We start from the raw sequence: 25,078 nt of genomic DNA, 5'->3' as shown, positions 1-25,078 counted from the left end.
TTAAAAGATTCAGTGATGATGAGTTCAAATAAATGAAAAATGCCAAAAATTGCATGTTAGCCCCCCCCCCTCTCTGCTACAAAGTGTGAGAAATACTGGTAAATATTTTTGTTCCGACAATATTTTTGACCTTGACAAACTGAAGTCAGTCCATCTGTCATCTCTGAATAGGACGAATTTCTCTTTTCTCTCTTTTAAACAAATTGTCGTTTTCCATTACTTGCTTTTCAGAGTATTTGCAAAAATATGTGAATGGCTGAGGTGCTGCGTTTGGAGGATTGTCACATATGAATAACATGCTGACACCTGTCTGCTACTGACAGCTCATATTCGGTCCGATGAAATTACAGTTGCACAAGGACAATTGTGGGTTTCAGCTCCCATCTGCAAAACTAGAATTACCGCCCTGTATTTGTATGTCTGTAGTAATCAGTGTAGTTTAAGCCTAAATACATTTCTTTCTAGACTCATATGAAGTCACCAGGACCTTTGACCTTCAAACAAAGAAATCTTATCAGTTAATATCTTACAGACAACTGTTAAACATTTGAAGTAATTCTCTAAAGGAAACAAAAACGTGTTTTGTGACAGAAATTCTCTGAAGGCATTCTAGAGATATTGTGTTCAAAATAACAGACAACCTCCGGCCACTGCATAACAACACAAACACGATAACCATCAATAGTTGTCCTATACACACGTGTAAAGTATATACAGATATCAGTATTTAGTATTTAGCTGTGTGAATATCAGCAGGCAACACGCACAATCCAAACAGGACTCTCTTTCCTCCGCTTTACTTCAATCTCCGTCTTTGCAGTTTTTCAGGTCTTATCATAACTGCAGAGGTGTCAATCAAAAGGAATTAGGGAAAACAAAGAGCAGACTCTACTCTCAGAAAACAATAAAAAATAATTACATTACTGCCTATGCTATTACAACCTATCTCTAGCATAAAAAAAATCCCCTTCCCTTTAATATACCTACACTTCAAAAAGCCATCATCCTGTCACTCATGTCTGTCATGTGAGGATGGATGTTATAGCTACAGATTGAAATTAAATGGAGATGCTCAAAGTTATCTCGGTACAATGAGACACATTTAAACTGTATACCAACGCAGACAGTAGTAAAAGTCTGAAACACATTGGATGAGATATCGAAGACTCCTGGTTTAGAACTGTTGAATGCTAATATTATTAATTCCACGATGTATTGGCTGTGTAGGGACTGGAGTGTCTGTCAGGACCCAAAAGTTTTTTATTTCGGGTGCAGTCACGTTGGCTGGGGTATCGACTTGACTTTATACACATTACGTGCCCGAAATCGGGCTCGCGTCAGGTTTGGAAACAAAAAAACTAAACGCCTGTTAGCTTCGGGTTAGGCTCGATCGAGTTCAGACAGAAAATGTATATGAAACAACATATACATTGGGGTATCGAGATGTCAAATGGCAACATGATATTGAATTTATAGATCTTTTAAAACTATATTATGCACTAGAGGGAAGAAAAAACTGAAAAATGGCTCATTAAATGTTGCAGTGAGGAAGTTTACCGGTCATCAGGTATCTCTCCGGCTAAATATTCATTAAACTGAGACTTCTGACATATTCTGGACGCTTGCATATCTGGTGAATAAAGTTGCATGAATAAGTTGGTTACTGCACTACCATCTGGTTTTACACACCAGAAATAGAGAAAACCTCTGATGCATTTTCACACATCTAGACCTATATTTACTTTTTGCATTACGCATTCATGAACATCCCCGTCTCTTTCATGAACCTCTCCATCGCCACCTCATCTGCATCAAATAGTCTGTGATTATTATCTTCGCTATTTCAAACAGGAAGCTGTCATCCTGTAGAGAGGAAGTCCCAGCGGTGTTGGATATACCTGTTCTGTTTTGCAGAGCCTGACTTTACTCCCCGCCAGGGACACCAGCACTCTGCCTTTGTAACCGCGGAGCTCCAGCAAGCCTCGCTTGTTTGTGGAGGAGGGGTGGAGGAGGCTGTCGGAGGGCTTCTGGGAGCCGGAGGCGGGGGGGTGTGTGGCCGACTGAAGAGTTTCCATCCACTCCTGGCGCTCCCCTGTGGACACGTGAATGAGTGAGAGGGAAGAAACGGAGAAGAAGAAGAAAAAAAAAAAAAAGAGAAGTAGATGTTGAATGTGGTTTTAAATGTGAGTGAAAGCAGTAGGGAAAGAAATCAACATTTTGTTCAAATGGATGGATAGAAACCTTTCAGCTCAACAAGACCCATCATCTAATATTGACTAGTTGCTCCTCTGTTTGGATGCTGTGTCAGATTTCATGTTAAACACTCAAGTCTATGAGTGTGAAGTAAGAGACTTGTCACTATTCAATATAGGTTGTATTTATACTTCATTTAATTTAATACAAGTACCAGGTCAACTGAATGCTACATGGATGGAAAATGTAAAGATAACAGGCAGATTTTTTTTACCAATACATTGGTTTCAGTCGACCAAGATTCTTTTGATTGACTACTAAAGAAGAGAGCACATCTCTGAAATGTGTCAGACTCAGGCAAGATGTTGCAAACTGTATCACTGCATTTCCATTTGTGGGGTAATAGTGTACTTTGATGAGACTGTCTTGTTCTGATGAACAATCAATAAACAATTAAAATGTTTCTCGTCTTTAGATTAAGAAAAGCAGCTGGGTCCAGCAAACGTTTGCCAATTTTTGCTAAAAAAAAAAAAAAAGTATTAATTGACTATTAAATAGTTTTTATCTAGTACATGGACTAATCTTTGTAGCTTTTGCATATAAACAGTATTGCTACTACAGCACAATGTCAAAAGTGAAAGTTTGACTGATCAGATTTACGGGCTAAATTGTCCTCTAACCAGCACTTTGCATGTGTGATGTCCTTGGGTACCAGGATTACCGCACAGTTAAATGGCTCAAGTGTGGGTCAATGCATCAGATTCTAAACTGGGTTTACAATGTTTTCAGACAGACAGACTCAAAAAGACCTCTCCCACATCTACTGCTACAACTTTTCAAACGGACATAAAAAGAAGAAGAATCAGCTCGTATGCTGTAAAGCCCCAGTCCCTGTTCGCCCAAGACATCGTGCTATCAAAGCCAGCAAAGTGGAAACACAAGAGATACCAAAAGATTGTAAACACACACACACTCACACATCACAGGTCCACAGCAGCAGCCTCTGTGCTAACTGTTCAATATGAAACGGAAAGAACATCAAACAAGACTGTGGACTGATATGAAAAGTAAACCATCAGCTGGGATGGACCTGATCTGAGAAAAAGGCAAAAAGGCAGCAGTGGGGTTTTTTTTTTCCACTTTTTCTAAAAACAATATCAAGTTTTTGGAAAAAGTACTTCAATTCGAAACCTGTGCGCCTATCAACTCATCATCCAAAAACACACAAAAAGCAATTCTCTGACAGGATGACAGACACTATCCTGGAAAACACAACTTGACAACGTGATGCTCTCAGAACAACACTGAACGTTTGTGCGGTCAGACAGGGGCAACGCACCTGCCGCTTTCAGGAAGTGTATTTTTGGATTAACTGTAAATTTGGAGAGGATGTTATGAATGATCTACAAACACAGGACCTCGTGTCTGTGTTTCCAAATGGCTCTGATATATTATTCACTTTGTGTATAATCACTTCTATGTTTTCTTCTTATATCATTATACTTCATGCAGTTTGTACCAAGAGGAAAAAGCCAAGAAACACAAGTCAAGCCATTCAAATCAAATGAGTTATTAGTTGTGTGTGCTCAGGTTGCATGTGGTAATATAAAGTTAAAGCACGACTCTTTAGAAATACAGAAAATATTTGTATTGGTATCATTTATTGGTTAGGAAAGGAAAATGAGTCTGTTGTAATTCCTCTCACAGCTCATCTAAAGAACAGAAAAGGCCTTTGAGTGGCTGCACATGTTCGTTCAACACAAATGGATTATAAAGGCACCACCGTCTTTTCCAGGGCAACAGGAGTCCACTTGGTTACAGAGAACTGCCAAGGTCAAACTACATTCAGTTGTCAGTTTATTAGGAACACCTACCAAACGCTAATTCAATCTAACAGACACAAAGAAATATTAGTATTAACGACATTTCCAACATCCAAAGTGTTATCTATCCTCTAACATGTTGCTTTTTATCAGCAAATACAAATACTGATATCAATATGTGTGTGAAAGGCTCAAATCACCTGATTCCTACTGAAACTGAAAAATCTGTCAGGCTTTACAATTACTTTTCATTTAGTTTGTTAATAAAACATCTATTCTGATCCTCAAATAATTGCTTTAATAATTTCTAAAGCAACATTTGCTCGCTCCAGCTACTCAAGTATGAAGATGTGATGCTTTTCTTCATCATACATGAACTGAATATCTGCTGGCTGTGCAGTGTGATCTTCTTCTTCACCGTCAACCTGACATTGTTGTAAAATTGACCTTAATCCTCCTCCTGACTGTGACCTCCTGCCCCCCCCTCAGCCATGTCCGCAATCATCTCTACATCTGAAACTTTCTTCTCTCAGTGAATCGTACTCCTACACACATCGCCCCCCCCCCACCCCAAAGCTCCCAAATACCACATCCGCTGGCCCAAAACTGGTCGAGCCACCCCCCCCCCCCCAGATTCTTATGAATTCACAAAGAGCTTGCATGAATAATAAATAGCCTACTCAATTATTGACTGCTCTTTACATCACTAGGCTTTACTGTTCTGTTCCCACCCTGCTTTCTGAGTTCCATTACCTGTCCTGTGCTCACTTATTTGCCTGTTCATTTATTCAGGGCCTCCTTCCTCTCTCTCTCTCCATCCTTTTCGCCCGATCTGTCAATCTGAGCGAGCGGAGGGAAGGCTAGAGCGAGGGAGGCGGTGGGAGGACTGAGAGAAACTTGAGACAAAAGAGCGGAGACAGTGCTATGCCCGTATACGCCGGAGTCATTGCATGTGGGCATCTGACTCATGTGCCTGTATATTTTTGCGTATGTTCATTTCTTGCATGTAAACATTTCTCTCAGCATGCTTGCCAAAATTATTTCTCTGCAACGTGCCAACATGCAAACATGTCCTCACTTCTGCCTGGATATAAAAGAATATATACCCTCAGCCACCAGAGTCCACCAGCCAAACCTCGCTTGTTAACGGTTATATGTATAAACATGCATTTGAACGACTATTCCACTCTACATAAAGAGAGATGAGGCGAGAGGCAGGTAGTCCTCGTTGAAAGTGAATGAGGTCCACTCAGCAGAGATCTTAGAATCCGCCCACACAATCCATCAACAGGAATGAAAATGAAAAAAAAAAGAAATCACAGAGAGGGAATCTGCCCATTTGCTCTGTTTTCCTTTGTTTCAATCATCTCATGCCAACACAAGCAGAACGTGGAATAAAATGTTTACATTGGCCTTCAATATTTAATCTACATGTGTTTGTCATGTCATTTTGCCATATTGCCAACAGTGTTGGCAGGGACAAGAGAATCACAGTTATCGCAGATATGAGCACTTGCATGTACAGTGTGTGAGCGGTGAGTGCATTTAGTACATAAAGTATCCTGACCACCTCACTTTTAAATATCTGATTATGATGCAGGTATATGCTTGTTTAAATTAATTGTCCATCATCAAAAAAGAAAACCTGAAATATCACATTAAAATAAGAATTCACATCCTTTTCGTATTTATTGATTCTCCCTGAGATGTTTCTACATTGTGGTTGGATTCCACCTGTGGTAAATTAAACTGACTGGTCATATAGGGCTTACATGTGTCTATGTAAAGTGTGACAGAAGAAAACATGCCCTGCTGTGGAAAAATCTGCCTGCAGAGTTCGGAGATGCAGCACAGATTTGGGAAGAAAATATTCTGCTGCACTGAAATAATCCCGAAAGCACCATGACCTTCGAATTTCTGAAATTGAATTAGTTTGGAACAGCCAGGTCTCTTCCTGGAGAGGGCAGTCCAGGCCAAATAAGCAAACAGGGGAGAAGGGCTTTAGGGTAAGAGGTGAGCAAGAAACTAATGGTTCCCTCTGGCTGATCTCCAAAGATACTGCAACGCTCCACAGATGGAGACTTTATGGCGAGAGTGTCCAGACAGGAGTCTCACCTCAGTGAATGACACATGGAAAGCACCTTGACGACTCTCAGACCAAGACACCATGACTCTCTGGTCTAATAAAAAAGATTGTTCATCATTCTGTTTCATGTCTGCACGAACCCTAGTATCTCTCACCACCTGTCCAATACAATCCTAACTGTTGTAGCAGCTATACACTGTGGATTGTTTTAGCATCAGGGAAAGGCAGACTGGTCAGGGTTAAGGGGGGGGGGGGGGGATCCAGAGGCTAAAGGTTGATTGGTTCGCCATCCACCAGGACAATCACCATAAACACAAAGTCAAGACGATGCAGGAGTGGCTTAGGAACAATTCTGTGAATGTCCATGTGGGGCAAGGCCAGAGCCCAGACGTGAAGCCAGCAAACATCTCAGGTGCTAGTCCATGTGTAAATATTAATGATACGAAGATAAAGTGATAACTCCAAAATTAATTATAATCACAGGTAAATAAGCAAACATTTGCTAACATCTAAGCCACAACTAGGAAAGTCATAGGAACTGATACTTCTATACCAAGTTGATGACGAAAGTCACATATTTATTGTTTTGTATTTTGCCGTGGTATCAAATTGGTTATTGAGAATCGTCATAATTTCATGGTATCGGTATCGACTACTAAATTTTTCGAAGTGTGAATGTTCCATGATTGCTTATTATGAGACTGTTGGGCCCTTAAAAGGAAATTGTTTGCTAACATGTTAGCAACAACAACTTCTTAAGGTCCTACTAACAGCTTGTTTTGCTGCCCCCAAGTGGCCAAAATAATCCCTTAATGCATATTTAAACAAGACAACAACACGTCACCGGGGAGTAAAATGAGAAACGATGCCAAGTGGAATATGTGCTGCAGTTTATACAACTCCCACTCTGTGTCCTCCTGACTTTATATTTTTGTCAGCATTTTCATTCTGGCATCTTCCCAACCATTTTGTTTTCCTTCCTTACTGCTTCTTTCTCTAAATCTGTTTCCTGTCATCTCAAACAAACCCGACATGTGTTCCGAGCAGGCTTGTGGAAAAGCGAGTGCAAAAGCATCAGAATACAAATCATCAACATTCCCCCCCACACACACAATAAATCTCATCTTCTCTCTTGTCGCGTGTTTATCTGCATCCCTCACCTCACCAACACTCCCTCTCCTTGTCCTGACCATTTTCAATCACTCCCCTCTGCGTCTCCTCCTGCCAAACTCTCCCTGCCTTTCACTTTCTTCTCCTCCTCCTCCTCAGCCACTGCTCACCCGCATCCCTCCCTTCTTCTCCTCCCTTCTTCCTTCCTCCTTCCAGCTCCCCTCTCTCGAGCTGACAGTACCTGAGGGAAGAGGCCACCTGCGGACCAAGTGGAGAATCGGCCGACAGCTGTGTGCACACTCTCTCCGGTGGCCTTCAATTATTCACTCACTTCTCCCTCCTCCTCCTCCCTTCTCTCTCCATCTTCACTCTGCCCTTTTCATCTCTCCCTGCCGTCTCTGCCTTTACCTCTCTGTTGCTTTTTCACACCAAGCTCGCGTGTCTGCCCGTCTCACTCCGTCATTCCTGTTATTCCCTCGCTTAATCCCCTTCTTCCCGTGTTGCTCCTGTCCCCTCCTCTTCGAACCTCCCTGGACGCCCTTTAGCACTCTCCCACACTCTCCTGACCCACCACCCCATCACAAACACCTACCACTACTGCAGCAGCCCTGCAGCTCCTTAACTCCACTTCACTAACCTACTCCTTCTCTTTCCCTGTCTCCTCATGTCTTTTTCTCTCTCATGTGTTTTCCCCAAGATTGATGACTCTCCGCCACAAGGCAAGTGGGCCTGTTTAAAGATGCATGAGGTGATGAGGCCAACTTTTCTCCTGCTTGCTTTCTTTCTTTCTTTCTTTCTCTCTCTTGCTCTATCTCTCCTCTCTTTCCTTTCCCAGCCCCCTTTATCCTGACGGCAGGCAGCCACCTCCACGAGAGGCTCCCCACTGATCCCGGGCGGTCAGAGGCCACCACCAAATCAGACAGTCCTCCCAGTGTCTTGTCAAGATGGCTGAGCGTGACGTATGGCGATCAAAGAGCGGACAGAGTGATGAATGACACTGCTGAGGAGCCACGACTCATAAATGGACCAAGAAAGTAAAAAAGAAAAAACTGAGGCAGTCATCGATATGATGATGCTCTAAATCGTCGGGAATCAGGAGGAAGGTTAAAGCGATGATGATAAAAGAAAAAAGTTAGAAGTTGTAAGCTACATTGCTTTTTTTATGAAGTAGATGTGATGAAGAGGAGCTCAAACGCATCACTTTAGCAGGACGAAGTATATTAATAAAGAGATCAATTTAATCAAGCTAAAACTGTTATGCATTTCTTCTTCATACAGGAAACACCTGTACACCTGCTTATTCATGCAATTAGCCAATTAACTAATCACGTGAGAGCAGAGTCCTGTAGGTAAAGGAGGGGCTTCAGTTAACGTTCACATCAAGCACTAGAACGGGGGGAAAATGTGATCTCTGTGACTTTGACAGAGGCCAGCTGGGCTGATTTTGAGTTTTTCTGAAAGTGATGATCTGGGGTTTTCACTAAAAACAGTTGAGATTAAAAGTGGTGCAAAAAGAAAGAAAAAAAACTGTGAGTGGCAGTTCTGTGGATGGAAACGTCTTATTGATGATAGAGGTCAGAGGAGAATGGCCAGACTGGTTGGAGCTGATTTGATGAGTTTTTTTTAAAAAATGTACGACAAATCTGTTTTTGAAGAGTTGCAAAAGTTTTCCGTGACTTTTACTCAGCGCCTCAGCATTTTTTTTCTCTTCCCCTAAACTGAATAAGCAGAAACAACACTTAACATCACTCTTAAGAGGAAGGGTTAGGGTTAGTCTCATATTTTTGACAAGGTAAGTAAATATTAATTCATCACAATAGACATCTGTTTTTAATGGAAAGGGTGTGACAATGGTTTTTTCAGTGCTGCAGTATGGGTTATTTGTAGATAGTACATTATCTCTACAGCCAAAAAGCTACCTGACACCTAATATTCCTACTTGACTTAAAATGTGATTCCATGATTCGCCTTTCCTCCTAAGGTCTAGATATACACGTAAACCCTTGCCATATAATTCAGGGGAACTCAGACACGCACAGTATCAGCTTTTCCTCCACTGTAAACTCTGAAGCTGGCTAGAAGCTTCTATTCTATTGGACGTGTGAGTGTTTGTTGGCATTCGCTGTGTGTGTGTGTTGGCCACGTGTGTTGTGCTCGCCGCAGTGAAAAGGCATCCTTGCTCCATGCGAGGCCATTAAAAGGAATGGGTTCCTGAGAACAGTTGTGCCATTCCCGATTTGCTTCTGAAACGACCTTTAGCCTTGTAAGTGTTTTTAGTTGAGTTCTTTCTTGTGTCTCCTAATGTCTTCACTGCAGAAATACACACAGAGACAATCAGGCAAATAAAAAAACTAATAATCAAAATCTGTCACACATTATGAGCTCAAATGACCCAAGTAACTCAAGTGTATGGTCTGAAAACTATATGGGAAGATGTGAAAGTTCCACTTCAATTACAGTCACGATAAGTCTTTTTACCCATATTATTTCTGGGGCACGGCTGATTACATCCACCTTTCTTTGTGTTTCCAATTTTAACAAATAATCGTAGCATTCTAATATATAATTTAGAGAGCAGGCGTCTTCATTACATTAATTACCCATGAAAGCCCTTGAGTGGCACAATCAAAGGGCTTTTGATTTTAGTTTTACGCTTAGTTTACACTGAGCTTGACCAAGAACAATCAAAGTATCACAGCAATGTCTAACTGAGCACTGACGACAACACAAGCGGCTGGATTTATGGAGATGATGATGCCAGTGATGAGAAGGCCAAATATTGATGATTCTATTCCTAGCCCAGTATATGTCAATACCTCAATAACTTGCACTGAGGTCTCAATGATCTCGTCGATAGAAGATCTTTGAGTTCAATCTGTTCTCAAATATTCTCACTGAACCGCACAATGAGCCAAAACCTCAATAATCATGCAAAACTCAATTTTCTCCAATGTCACTTCTTCACATAACTCAAAGGGCGGCCAGTATCTGACCCCGGAAAATGACCCTCGATTAGTAAATGAGCAGTTTGATCTCAGCTGCCTAATAGACTGCCATCAAGCAGGCAGGAGGTGGGGAGTTGAGAGTATTGCTTTACCCTCTCATCAAGGCCATCAGTCCAGTCTTCCTCCATGTTTAAGAACTACCTAAAACGTGTAGTCTCCATTGCAAAACAACATTATAATAAGACATCATACACAATACACAAAAATATTCATCATTGAGCAGTACATTTACTGGTATTCTGATTTTGACCCATATTAAAGTGAGTGATATTAACCTTTTCTGGGAAATATAGCAAGTAAATGTTTTTTCCGAAAGGTCAAATTTTCCTTTGTTATTAGTTTGTTCACTAAAGGTTAAACGCATAAGAGCAGGCAAACCGTTTCCCGCTACACATCCACACTTCAAACAAATATGAGATTGACATATATTCTTAAAATACAGTATTTTGTAATTATACAGAGATACTTTGCAGAACTATTTTGTGAAGTGATGTAAATCCACCAATCAAACTGCCGTGCTTCTTACAGGAGAGTAGCAGGGACAGAGAAAACCATGAGGAGAAACAGAGACAAGAAAGAGGTGAGAAAAGACGATTACTAGAGAGGCATTTAGAGAGAGCGAGTGAAGAATGAGAGAGACAAACAGAGAGGAAGGGGGAGAGGGAAAGAACAGAGCGGGGGAACGAGAGAAAAACAAGGCCAGACAGGGAATCAGAGAGTCAGAGCGACTGAGGTAGACTGACAAGCAGGAAAAGCAGCTGACAGATGACTGAAAAATAGAGGACAGAAAAAAAGAAAAGATGCACTTGTTGTACCTTCTCTTTCTGCCCTGAATGTGAAGGTCCGAAGGGCAGTGATGACCTCAAACTTGTTGTCGCCCAGTCCTCGTACATGTCTGATGGCACTGGCCAGGATCATACCTTTGGAGTACATCTCCTGAAACAGACAAACACACCAAGATAAATGAGAGCACGACAAACACGCGCAAACACAGATTCATGCATGCTAATAATGTTATTGAATTGTTGCTTATTCCCATTTTCTGCATTTGTAGACCCACAATTACTGTTTTCCAGCACAGGGCTTGCATCAATAGTCGTGTAATTCTGAGTTGTATCACCGTCGGCTATGATCGCTTTCAATTTGAAACACCACTGACAGACATCCTCAAACGAGAGCCATAACCCATCAATACGGCGTCAAATTCACTCGCAGAAATAGCTTCCCTGTTTCCTTTCAAACAATAATGTTGACAAATGGCACAGAGCTTTTGGACAAAAAAGCATTTGAATCAAGAAACTGCTGCAGGAACACAAACAGCAAACGAGTACCCACTTGTATTGAAGTGTTCTCTGACATAAATATAAACTAGAATTGACCTTCAAATTCTAACCAGGTCATCGTTGAGTCCAAGTTCATCTTTGTCCAATGGGTGTTTCCGAGAACGTTCACAAGCACACGAGGTCCCAGTGACCTTGACCTTCGAACAACAAAATCGAATCAGTCTTTATCTTGAATCTTTAAGACAAAATTGAATGTTAGCTACATTTCAAGAAATTCCCTCACTGTGTTGCTCAGTTGTTGAGCAAGACCAACAATGTGTGTAGAAAAATCCAAGTAACCTTTGACCAACAAATTCTAGAGTCCAAAAAAAATGTGGTTGGTGATGTCACAGCGGCCTTCACCTTTGACGTCCAAAATCTAATTAGTCCAACAGAATGTTTGTAGCAAAATGGAAGAAATTCCCTCAAGGCATTCTTGAGATACTGTGTTCACAAGAATAGAAAGGATGGAGGGACAACCTGAAAAAAATGCTTGGTGTGGGCGAAGGTAATAAATAAGATATAAACCGAAATTCAATTGAGCCCATCCCAAGAATAACATGTTAGAAGTGTTAGGAGACATCATAAAACAAATCTATGAGCCCAAAACAAACCTCACAAATCTTTTAAAAGAGACGTGTACACTGTGGTGGGATTTGGGTAAAGCACAGGAAGTGCTTGTTGGGTTGAGAGGGAATTTTCTGTGTGTGTATCGTCTCATTACCCCCATGTTTTCCCCCAGCAGCTCGAGAGGAGGCATCCAAATAAGGAAGATGTTGCACTGGAGGCTTCATGACCCTCTTTACTGTCTCCCTTGACAATGGCAATTAAAGTACTGGGTCATTGTCAATGTGAAAAGAGACAGAAAGGGCAGAAAAAGAAAATCAAACCTCAACATTATCACTTCTAAAGAGGCCGGGAGAGAATGGAGCTGCCATCGGATCAGTATTCAAAACATGATGTGGCAAATATAACTGAGAAATGTCTTTATAGAAGTTGGAAAAAGCCAAGAACATCTGAGATTATAATGCTCTCGCAGCAGAGTGACTGGAGACAGTACATTATGCCTCTGCGGCGACGTGAGAATCACTGGGTTATACAAAAAAAAGAGAGAAAAAGGGAATAGTTTCAGACATTGCATTATTCATGTGTATAATGTCATTATCATTGCAAAGTATTAAAAAAACAGACATGTCTCTTTTTTTTCTCCGTTGCTCTTCTACGGGATTCGACCAGCATGTTGATTCTCTGCAGTCCAGTGCACAATATGAAGGCTTGTGGCGATGGCCACGTACGATACACTAAGTTTGCTCCATAGACTGTGCGTAAAGATGGACGACGCGTCTCAGCTTCACTGTGGCGAACAGGGGATGGAGCTACGGTAATCTCAGAGCAAGGCTGCTGTTGTTCAACAACAACTTTATAGTTTAAAGAAATAAGAGCTGTAGCGGGATCCCGTGGATACACAGTTTCACCCTGTTTTATCGCATCCAATCAATTAAAGCCAAATGAATCACAACATTAACAAACTGTACTAAGAACTAGCTAAAACCATCTTTGATAGATTTGACAGATGCCTGACTCTTAGTTAGTTTGGCCCATGTCCTATTCACTAACATGGAGGAGGTAGGATTTATGAGCTATAGTGCAGCCAGCCACCAAATCATGATCAGGACGCTTTAGTTTCACTTTTGGAAGGTTGTCATGTCGCCCATCTTCATGTGCAGTCTATGGTTTGCTCTACCATCATGGCCAGCGTCATGTCATGTCGCAATGTGCGACAAAAGCAAAGGAAGGACGAATGAATTTTTTTTTTTTTTTAAAGTGAACTTTTGACTCCTCTCTCACCTTTGTTAATTAAGCTAGTGACCTTGCCATCCATAAAAGCTCATTCCCAGAGACCTTACTGCCAAAAATATTCCAGGCAGCACTGTCAGAGAGAGCAGGGGTGAAGGGGATGGATGGATGCATGGATGGACGGGTGGAGTGAGGGAGGGAGGGAGCATGAAATGACGAAAAAAAATGAAATTAGGTTTGTGTGAAAGGCCAAGGAGAGGGCAGAGAGAGAAAAGAGAATGAAAGCAGCGTGAAGAGATCCGTCACAAAAGGAAAAGGGATAAAGATGAAGAGGAGGAGGAAAAAGAGAAAAAACATAAATCCAAATCCATAATGATGAACGGAAAGAGATGCAGATGAGGGAGCGGAGGGAGGCGTGTGGGAAAGAGAGACATCACGGAGGAATGAAGATGCCTGAAAAGGGTCAGGGAGGGGTCCTTCTCATATTAAAGCAGGATGTTAACAATGGCAAGAAGTGGCTCAACCTAATTACTGACAGCCAGCCTGGCGCATTTCTCTCCCCAGGAGTTTCACAGTAATATCTCCCCTCGTTCTCCAGCTAAATTTAGATGGAAGTTGAGGGAAGGTGAGGAGAGGAGAAACTAAATGTGTGTGTGTGTGTGTGTGTGTGTGTGTGTGTGTGTGTGTGTGTGTGTGTGTGTAGCATGGCGGCTGCGTGCTCATAATTACACCCCAGTATGGGTTAGCGGTAATTAATTGTTTTAAATTCTAGTTTTGGGGTCATGACGGAGGGAGTTGTTTTAATTGTGAAACGTGCATCTGTAAATACTCTTGATGGCGGAGTCGGTGGAGGGATGATGAAAGGAAGCGGTCAGTGTGGAGTGAGACACAACAACGTGCACTGCAGACCCCCCCCCCCCCACACACACACACACACACATAATGTTTATAGACTAATCCCAAGAGGACGGGCTGCAAAGGAGGCAATGAAGTCTAACTATCTCTCTTTCTCCAATAACAGACACACCTGACTCACCTCCCCCTGCCAAAGATCTCCTCCACACTCATTTCCTCCCAACTCCTCCTCCCACTCTCACTCCCACGTCCTCTCACTCTTGCTGCTCCTGTATCACTACCTCTCATTTTAACCTCCCAACGTTTGTCAGAAACCCAGGGTACGCTGTTTTTTTTTTTTGGCCTATCCTGTGTGAATAACAACGTCTCCATTCTCTCCGAAAAAGAACAAACTAGTAAACTTCTTCAGGAAACAATTAAAGGCAGAGCGGTGCAGCTAAAGTGTACAGTGATGGAGGCGCCGGGTGGAAGGAAAGCAGGGTGGAGGGGGGTTCAGTTTCTGGCATTTTCACATGCATCAGATTTTCAATGGAGGCATGAGGACACCAGCTGGTTGAAGCAGAGAACTGCAACTCTGAATACAGTCTGCTACAAATGCTTGTGAGGAATTACGCAGCCTTCAGAAGATGCTGCACTTCAGAGCAAGTACAAGTCTAAGGCCCACACTTTCAAGGCACTGAGGCCAAGTTAGTTATAAGAGGTTAGGGTCGGTTAGTTAAGCCAGTTGCAAATCTTGCAGGTTAACGTGTTTTGACAATTATATTTCAAATGTGTGGTAATAGACCAATTAGTTACATTGCAAATTAAATTCTAAAAGTGTGGTCATGCAGAGCCTGTATTTCACAGCCTCTGTTCTTATTCTATTGTTCCATAATTGAATAATTAAGACTCAGTGCTGGTTGATTTGGTGGCACCTGTAGTTGCTGGTGGCAACGGCGAACACGGAATCTGGAGGCAGCTAAAGAAACGGTTTTAGTAAAGAAACAAGACAAATTGTATCTGTGAGGATTTGATTTTTAAGCTGCACACAGTATGAGAGTGTGCTGATACCAGTGAGATGAGTTATGCAGCTGGAGGTGTGCAGCCCCGCGCTGCAGCTCTTCCTCTTACAGCTCACTGTAGCTGCTCCTCACTGTAACACTGCAATATTTCAAAAATGATCCCATGTCAAAAACTGCCAGAAATGGCCGTTGTTTTGTTCTGTCAAAGCATTTTTCGGATGACTGATGGTGGTGCTCACTGACAAACACATTACATATCCTGTGATAACATCAGGAAAGCCAACCTCAGAACCCAATAAGTAACATCCACGAGCAATTTAGGATTCTGCCTCATATGTGGATATCTGCGTTTCTTTTTCCAGAAATATTGTCACATACATCCAGCTCAAAATACTGCAAATACATAGATATTGCAGTAATTATATCATTTAATGATTGCTACACTTGTATTTCGTATGATATAGATATTCCTTATAAAAAAAAAATCGTCAAAATAGTAACTTTAAGGACACGGTTCTAAAAACAGGGAAGTCTAAACTTTCATTTTTAGACTGACAGTTCTTATTTAAAACTACAATCACTAAATGTGTTCCATTATGAAGGAGAGCAACAAGCTGAAAACACAAAAATGAAACATTACCACATGATAAAATAGCTTTTTTTTTCTGCATCTGATCAGGAGCAACATTAACATTCATTTGAAGTCATGTTTGTGTCCGCATGATGAATCCAAGTCAGATTTTCTCTCTCTTTTTTTCCTCACACCCACTCCTGAAGGAAATATCTGGCTCTGCAGCAGCTGAATTTACTACTATATTCACCAGATAGTCAGTAACTCAGTCCACCTGCTGTTTGTGTGAGTGCAGTAGTACACAGTGGTCTGCTGGGGCTGAGCTGATGAGAGCTGTCAGAGGAAATCTAACCAGTTAAGTTGAAAACTAAACAAAAAATGAAACTCTCAGTAGATACTGTTGAGGAACGTTATATTGTACATATTAAATGAAGTAAAGATATGTGTTCTATATATTTAGTTATATTCATATTTTCTTATTATTTATAGCTATGAAATGTAAAGTTAAACGTAAAATATCAAGCTCTCTTACATGACTGTATGTATGTAGACCAATATATCAATATTGATCTTTTTTTATTTACTAGCCAATATCAGCATCAGCATGCATAAATCCATATCCAATCCAAATCCAAAATAAAAGCTATTTGGTTTATAAAAAATGATTATGCACAAATATATTTATTCTAAAATATGAATTAATGATTAAACATTGTCAGAAATTAAAATCTGAGCAGGTAAAAAATATGAATATGACACTCTGGAAAAGTATAAAACCATGAGGGAAAGTTAGATCAATATTCAGTCGGTACTAGTACATATTCCCGATTTCTCCTGAAGGGAGCATAGATCTGCTGATGGAAATGAAAGCAGGCATAAATAACAGAAAACAGAAAAAAAGCACAGACACAGTTTGGGTTGTTACAGAAAACACAGGCGTCTTGGGAAGACACAGAAGGGAGTAAGCAGAGGAGCTTTCAGGCTTGGCAAGAGAGAGCTTTGCGGCGTCAGATAGACAGACAATCAGCCAGACTGACACACTCAAACTGATCCCCAATCCTAAAACCTCATCTCCCCTCTGGCCTTCTCTTCAGCCTCACCTCCCTCGCCCCCAGTCCTCTCATCCCTTCATCCCTCGCAGCCATCCTCCTCACTTCCTCCCCTCGCAGCCCTAAACCCAGACTTTGGACTGTTTTTCTCAAACACACACACACACACACACACACACACACACACACACACACACACACACACACACACACACACACACACACACACACACACACACACACACACACACACACACACACACACACACACACACACACACACGACACCACAGCAGGACCCTGGAGACTCCATCTCTGGTCTGGAGTGTTCCCCACCCCGACTCAATCCCTCTGTCGACAAAATCAGACGAAGGGGTTGTGATTGGCGGATTGGACGGAACGGCGTTCAGGGAGAAGTGAGACCGAGGATCTCGCTACTCTCCCACGCCACCTCCGATGATGACATCACAGCGGCCAGAAACCTTCAAGCTGCGACGGTGATTAAGTGCGATTAGTTCTGTCTGGGGCTGACGGATCCCACAGGATTTCAAACTGGAGGGGAGTTTTTTTGGGGGGTGTTGAAAGTTTGAGAAAGAGATCAAGCATGGGAACGTTTGAAATTTTTGTTTTTGTGTGCAAGTAGAAAAGAGAGATGATAAACAGATCAAACCATGCTGATACCAGTCATCTTTACTTTTGTAATAATATACATGTCGAAACAGATTTTGGCCTAAAGCTTGAAATACATTCTTGGAAGCAGTTTCCAAAAATGTTCTACCGAAGAAGCCAAAAGCAATTTGTGTTTGCAGTCAGGGTTTTGTTTGTGAAGTTCCTCCAACATTTTTCCTCCTCTGTGTTAGTGAATGGGACAAAGTACACATCAAATGAAATTTTCTCAAAGATTTCTGTCATTTTAGGTAGTTCTTATTACACCAATGTGCACGTATTGACCTTGATACCACGACATCATCACTACTGCACAGACAGTTCACCGGTGGCGTCATCGGTGCAAGATGGCAGCGCTCGTATGTGGGGAATTTTGGCCTCATTTCTGTGGGAGGATGTGGAGAAGCATCGTCCATCTTTAAGGGTTTACTTTGAATTTATTCAATTTTTGGAATCATAATATATTTAACTAAACTGCCCTATAACCTGAGAGAAGAGCGTGAGATGGTTAAAGTACAACAAGATACTGGATTCAAGTTGGAGGTGGAGCACACGCACAGCAAGTGCTCACTTGTTTTTGTTAATCGCATCTCACTTTGCTGTCTCTTTGCACTTTGCAGATTTCTCAGATGTAAAAGTGATATAATCGGTACGACTCCTCTGAGATCAGCTGTGTAGATTTTGAACCCGTGTGTCAACATGAAAAAACATGAGAAACAAAAGGTTATGTGGTGTGAGTAGCGCGCACACACACAATGCTGAATACAAACTCATATTTCAATTGCCAACGTAAAGCAATGCCGACAGATTTCCTCGCAATCTTCCTGTACCCCTGCGCTCACCGTGTGGAGGAGGCACTGGGTGGCAAACAGAGGGGGGGGGGGCTCAGCTGGCCACATAAAGCAGGGATGACAGAGAGATTGTACTCGACCTCTCTGCTCACCCGAAACATGATGAAGCCCTCTGCTTTCTCAGAGTCACATTGGTAGGATGACTTTAAAAAGTCCAAACAACAATCCCTGCACACACACAAACGCACACACGCAAACTTTCATCTTTCCAAAAAGTATTGTGCCTCCTTTGACAGTCACATGGACTGTAAAGTGCTGACTCTGTGGCCTCCCTGCCGATTCCCGCTCTGCCGGTGACGGAGCGTGTCCTGATAAATAAAGCGACAAATGCAATGGAAAGAGAAAACGAGGGGAATTAGAGAGGGAGAGAGAGAGAGAAAGCATGGAGGGCTATAATTAGTAAGTGATTAACGAGCAGGCATCAGACAGGTCCCACATCATTGATTGTGATGTTGTGCAGTGCTGCTGCAGCGAAAACGAGCCGGCCCTGAGAGGGGGCGCCGAGGTCACCGCTCACACACAAACACACACGGCGGCGTGTTTTGTTCTTTGGTGCACAAAAGCAGCCAACGGTCATTCGTGAGAACATGAAGGCAAAGCACATTATGTCAAACTGGTTGTGGTTGCTCGAGACTCGCTTCAAATCACTTAACCTTTCAAATAGAAATCATGTACTTCACATTTCCGCTCACCATTTTCCAAAGTTTGAGTTTTTGATGTATTTTGTCTTCTTTTCTAGGAAGTCTAAGTAGAGCGGTCTAGGTGGAGGCACAGCCTTACCTCTAGAGCTGCAGACTGACCCTCAATACTACTTAAGACGTATCAGTAGAGTTAGGAATCCCACAGTCGTCTTTCAGGTTCGATCAGAACATTGTTGTTTTGAGACAACTCTGAAAAAAGTTTTCAAGTCAAGACCTTTAAAAGACTAAGAGCCAGAGGGTGGTGCTAGCGATGAGGTACAATTGCTCCATTAATGTTAAGACTAAACAAGCAGAGGTTTAACTGCCATCTTGTTTTATCCAGCCTTCATACTCTCAGGCTACCCCGATGATTCCTCCCTCTCCATCCTCCCTCCCTCAGCAATGTTAGCTCAACCCTCAGAAAGAAGGAGCGAGAAGAGAGATGCAGGAAAGACGAAATGCTGAGGGAGGCAGAAAAAGAGAGAAAGAGAATCCTGCTCCTCCCCTTCTTTCCTCTCCTCTTTTTTCTTTCTCTGGTCAGGTGCCAACATCAATGTACTCTGCTGTATGGCTGGGCGGGCACAGAGAGTGCTGGCCCGTCACGCATGGCATAACGTCGCTCTGTCCTTGCTCCCATTATTTAGCCTGCCAAGCTAATCATAATGATGATGACAATGAGAAGGAGGAGGATGAGAAAGTGAACGGGAACTTGGCTCAGCTTCCCTGTGGTATGGATTTCTGTAACGGAGGAGTGAGATTGACTTCGCCAGCGAGCATGTGGAGGCTGTGAGTGTGTCAGCAGGGAGGGGACGGGGGGGTAGGTGTGAACATGTGCATTAGGGTGCTGCTCAGGCTGCCTTTTTCTGTCGGAAACCATTATAACCCGAGAAAAAACTAACTGAACCTGACCAGAACCTGACAGGCGTTCTGTTCTCTGTCCGAACCCGATGCAGGTAATGTGACCTGCACTGATGTCTTGTCTACACTTCACTGGATATATCATTGCCCACCCTTTTTAAAAAATCTCTGTCCACATTAGCTCAGTTTTACAAAATATCTCCGATTGAAAACGCAGCAACGACCACAAACGCTCAACAAGCATGTTGGACAATAGGTAAGAGCACTGTGGTCCAAGTTATCGCAGACGCCTGTGAATGTCGTTTATGTGGTGCAGTGATTTTTAATTCCTAATAAGACCAAGCAGTGCAAACCAAACGTAGAGAAACTGGTACATAATGAAACATGGAACATCATTGTTGTTTCTGGCTCATGCTAATTGAAGGGCAACGGTGGGAATGTTGTGATGTCACAGTTTCCCAAACGCTACTTTTACATGAACACACGGATATGCAGAAATCAGTAAAAACCTCAGTTTTAGTCATTTAAACTGCTGTTTGCCTGTTGATGAGCCTAAAGACAGAATCGAACTCGTTTCTCAACGTGCTCTAGTCTGATATCCACACTTTGCAAAAGGTTTTAGCTGTTAGCGACCATCAGCGTGTGCATGTGTTCTCCTCACGCCTACCTTTTCATTGTTGTAGTAGGCCAGACTCTCGCCATTGAACCGCATCCACCTCCTTTGAAAAACACAATTTCTGCCGAGAAAAGTTGAGAAAAAAATCAGTTTGATCAACTCAACGGCCTGTCAAGCAAAACAAAGACTAGAAAATGTCCACAGCTGTCAAGACAGAGAAACTCATATTTCATCAAGAGTGTCTGATTCATTAATTCATTACATTATGAGTTGTATCAACAGATGCCAATCAGCACAGTCAAAACAAATGGCTACTTTTGGTTTGAATATCAAACAGCATGGGGGCAGTTTGCCAAAACTATGCAAATCAGGTGGTGAAAAAGAAAATATAAAGAGGAAGTCTGTGAGAGCAAGAGACCATGGGTAGAAAATAAACGAAAGTCGATACAATGTGCATCTGAATGCTGCAAGGTTATCTCACATCTTTTATTCCTTCCCTTTCAATAGGGCCATGCATTATGTAAAGATCTCCCCCAGGCGTCTGTATCTAATGCTATTTAAGAGTTTTAAATAATCATCAAACACAGAGGACACACGAAGGGAAACGAGGATGCAGAATGAAAAGGATCTAAAGAAACAGGAAGTGGTTGTAGATCGTAGCGCTCCTCCTTCACTGTACTGGCGTGAGGTATATTTTGGGTTGTTTAGGTTGTACTCAAAAGAGAAAGAGAACTTGCATTGATCTTAATAGGAAATTAATATTTATGACCTGTGCAGAGTGGAGCTGCAGTAAAAGCATCAGTATTGAGGATTTCATGCAGACCCATGTATCATTACATCAGATGAAGAGGGCATTTCTAACGTCTGATAATCCGAGCTCATTAAATTCATCATCCTCAGCAGAACTGTAACTTACCCTTGAGGCGACAGTTTGTCCAGCCAACCCACTTTGAGCATCTTGAGTTTGGGGGCTCCATAAAAACAGGCATAAGGGGAGATGTCAGGCAACGCGTTGCTGCTTACGCCCCCCAGAGCGTCTGCAGGCTGCGAGTAGAGGTCACAGTCCACCATGATCAAGGATCCGTCCTTAGGGCCAGTGGCAGCCGGACCAGGAGCAAGACCATCAGGGTTCACAGCGAAACTTTTGTCCAAAATGGCTCGCGGCAAAAAGCTGGCACACTCGTCCACTGTTGAATACTCGTCTTTGAAGGGGTCTGGGTCTGTCAGTGCCGATGAAGACTCGCTTTCCTTTGACTCTTTCTGCTTGGATGTCTTTTTTCTGTGTGAACACACGACACATAATGTGTTGAGTGACAAGTTAAGAATTTATGAGTTTAAAGAGTGAAATGCTACTGGGATGAAGAACATGTTTCTCTGGAGTTTCAACTCCTTTACCAGCATCAGTGCGAAGTGTGGTTTGGCTCTGTTGCACCTGTGATCACCAGTGATGTCCCAGTGCACCAAACTCAGGTAGTATATAAAAATTGACGACAGGCACACTCCCCAAAAGTGAAGTCAAAATGTATCGATGACCATTTATATTGAACAAATTTATGAAAAGGACATGGACCAAACTAAAGAGTGAAATTACAGGTTAAATAAATGTCTTAGGTTTCTGTCATTTTAGGAAATTCTTATCAGACTGATGTAGGTCCAAAAATGACCACGTGTTCATCATCAGGAGCTTTCAAGCATTTGCTGTGTCAAGTTAAAGGTACAGTGTGTAGAATTTTGTGATATCTAGTGCTGAAGTTGCATGTTGCAGCTGAACACCCCTCACCTCACCCTCTCCTCCCAAACATGAAAGAGGACCTGTGGCAGCCTTCAGTTTTTCATAAAAACTCAAAAGGTGTTTAGTTTGTCCAGTCTGGACAAATGTAAAAAACATAACGGCCTCCGTAAAGAGGGTCCCCTCGATGTAAATATAAAGTATTTGAATAAAAACGGACTTTTCTGGGGTAAAGAAAACTACAATTCATACAACTTAGATGAAACAAACTAGTGAAAACATCATGAGGATTATTCTACATTAAATTTCTGCCAATAGATCCCTTTCACTTAAATCTTACACACTGGACCTTTAAGGTTAGCATTTTGCTCAAAGCATCACTGTACTTTAGTACAACCCCACAGAGCTGCTTAAATCGATTATGGAGTGTAGGGTCATTTCTTCCAAATCTACAATTGGATATTAAATACTCAATAGTCAAACTATTACAAAATGAGGCCTGTTATTTCAATTCTAATTGAGAAGATGTGTAAAATCACCCTGACTACTGCTCTTAATTATTCTGGTCTCAATGCAGCTTCAGAATTGCATCTTGTTCTAGTACATACACTCCTTTTTGTTAAGATGTGACCACATATTTGCATTTGAATATGTGAACATGTGAACTAATTCTGTGGCTGGAAGGAATGTTTCTGAAACTACACAGGGGTTGTTGTTTGAGTCAAACATCCAGGGCATGAGGTAGCAGCATTACAACAGAATACCATACCTCAGTTTCCGCTGTTTCATCTTCTCCTTAAACCCCTGCTGCAACCCTTCTTTAGCGCCTTGGCCCTGCAGAGCACAGAGGAGATTAGCATCAGATGAATCCATCTTTCAGTCAGACACTGTTATCGTGTTGCTGCACTAAGCTATGTTAACTTTAGTGGCTAGGCGACATTTCTATTAACCTCAGGGGGCAAAATGGAACAAGCACATTTTCCACTCTGTTGTGCGACCACGTTGACAATTTTAACACCAAGAGGGAAGTTGGGTGTGCAGGCTGCAAAACCTCAGATAATGCTGAAGATCTGACAAACGTCTGTTCCTCTTTGCTAAGCTGCTACTCACTGTCCACCAGTGGGAGTGTGTGCTCTCTTACCTCAGCGATTTCAGGGTTGTTGTACAGGAACGTCTCTCCATAGGGAGCAATAGGTGTCAAGATACTTTGAAGTGAAGCTAAAAAGGACGAAGGAACAACACAGCAGTGGTTTTGTCATTCAGCATTGAAACTTGCAGAACAAAGTGCAAAGGCCTATAAACGCCTTTGGGCATTTTCACAACTGAAAGTCCAAACAAGTTCACTTAATTAACCTTGCTGCCACTGTAACATGATTATAATATTACTACCAGCTAAATTAACATCTTAGTGGATCAGGCCTTCGATCGTCAGAGGCAAAGACTACAAGAAAACCTGCAAGGCACTTCCATTTCTAAATTTTGGTCCCACGCTCCGCCTTTCCCCTATTATATTTGCATGGGCTAAACTGGAAAGTCTGGTGATGTGTGAAAATGCCCTATATGTCACCAAACTTAAAGTGTGATCCACCTCAGTCAGTCTCAAACAGACTGAGTCCCTGCCACGGCCATTTATCTGCCTCGGCTCCTGCAGGGAGAGTGGTCAGTGCAAGATGAGGAAGAGATTCTGACCAGACACCATTAGTCTGGAGACCTCGGGGCCACCCTGCGTGGGATGCTGCCTGTCTCTGTGAAAAATGACACCGGCCTCTCCTGAGGACTGTGAGGGTCAGGAGACACCGCCACGGGGCTAGACACACACACAAACACTGGCGGAGGAGCAGATATGCGCGCAGACGGTGAGACGTACAAAGATCGAAACACCTTCAGACACAACGTTGCCTTGAGAAAAACCACAGGCATGAAAAGGATGGACGGGGAAATAAGCAGAGTCACATTCACCCTTACAGATGTGAATGTACTGCTTTCTAGAGCTTTATAGACACACACTTCCTAAACAATGCAGGGTGTCACAAAGGTCATGTCCTGGGCTTGGTGCACTTTATGAAGGGGTCTGTTTATTTGATGATAGAATCCGCAGCAACACAGTGGCCTCTCCACGGACAGGCTCCGCGGGCAGATGGCAACCATCGATCATCATCTATCAGGCAACCTTCAGGTCACTCATGATTTTCTCCCAAGGCCACTGGACCCGGCTGCACTCAATTCCTGTCTGATTCCCCTCTATTCTTCCCTCACTGGCTCCGTCCTCACTTCATCCTTGTTTCTCTCAGTTGACCACGCTGCTTCTTTATCTGCCTCGCGCCCCGACTCACTCTGGAGTGGCTGTCTGGGAGGCGACCTAGATGCAGTCATCGATGAGGAGTCGGTGAGGAGATTGATTGAGGAGAGACTGAGGAGATTGATTAGTTTCTGAATGAAGCCCCTCTGCTTTTAAGTCTGGGAGTTGCAGATCAGTTTGTTATAACCATTTATCCATGTCACTTCCACAGCAAGCATGGCAGACACAAAACTGCCACCAACTATATTCACATTAATCAACCAAAAATGTGTCACTTCAGTCTCCAATTCCCAGAATTAAAGCTTGAAGGGAATTCTTTTTGCATTTTTCTTCGTAAGGATAATAATGATAATGTCAATGTTTTGTTAAAATGTTTCATGTTGTTTAGTTTATAGAAGAAGCAACTACAAAACTCAAGGTTACAAATATGCAAAACTGTACCTGATTCGATCTGATCTGCAATTTATTTGTTTGTTTTTTTTGTTGAAAGCATCACTGTGCTTTGACCTTGGAATGATATTCAACAGATAATATAGTCAACAACACCCTCCACTCTCAGCTGATGGG

At 42.3% G+C, this 25,078-nt stretch overlaps 1 protein-coding gene across 8 annotated transcripts in view; it reads right to left on the bottom strand.

The window, feature by feature from the left end:
- The window catches only part of arap2 (ArfGAP with RhoGAP domain, ankyrin repeat and PH domain 2), a 98,859-nt gene that overhangs the window by 67,691 nt on the left and 6,090 nt on the right, over nt 1-25,078 (bottom strand). For all 8 annotated transcript variants that reach the window (XR_011239903.1, XM_069518764.1, XM_069518768.1 and 5 more), the window contains 6 exons: nt 23,354-23,430; nt 22,982-23,046; nt 21,400-21,762; nt 20,535-20,604; nt 11,033-11,153; nt 1,899-2,092 (listed from right to left, as the gene is read on the bottom strand). Coding sequence is in view for 7 of the 8 variants with exons in the window: in XM_069518764.1 (XP_069374865.1) it covers nt 1,899-2,092; nt 11,033-11,153; nt 20,535-20,604; nt 21,400-21,762; nt 22,982-23,046; nt 23,354-23,430 (890 nt within the window). In the remaining variant the exon portion in view is untranslated. The remainder of the gene's footprint in view (nt 1-1,898; nt 2,093-11,032; nt 11,154-20,534; nt 20,605-21,399; nt 21,763-22,981; nt 23,047-23,353; nt 23,431-25,078) is intronic.

Source organism: Paralichthys olivaceus, chromosome 22 (genome assembly GCF_024713975.1).
Source record: "Paralichthys olivaceus isolate ysfri-2021 chromosome 22, ASM2471397v2, whole genome shotgun sequence".
NCBI classification, from domain to species: Eukaryota; Metazoa; Chordata; class Actinopteri; order Pleuronectiformes; family Paralichthyidae; genus Paralichthys; species Paralichthys olivaceus.
The sequence above is the reverse complement of the archived record's forward strand: the minus strand, read 5'-3'. Positions and strand labels throughout refer to the sequence as shown.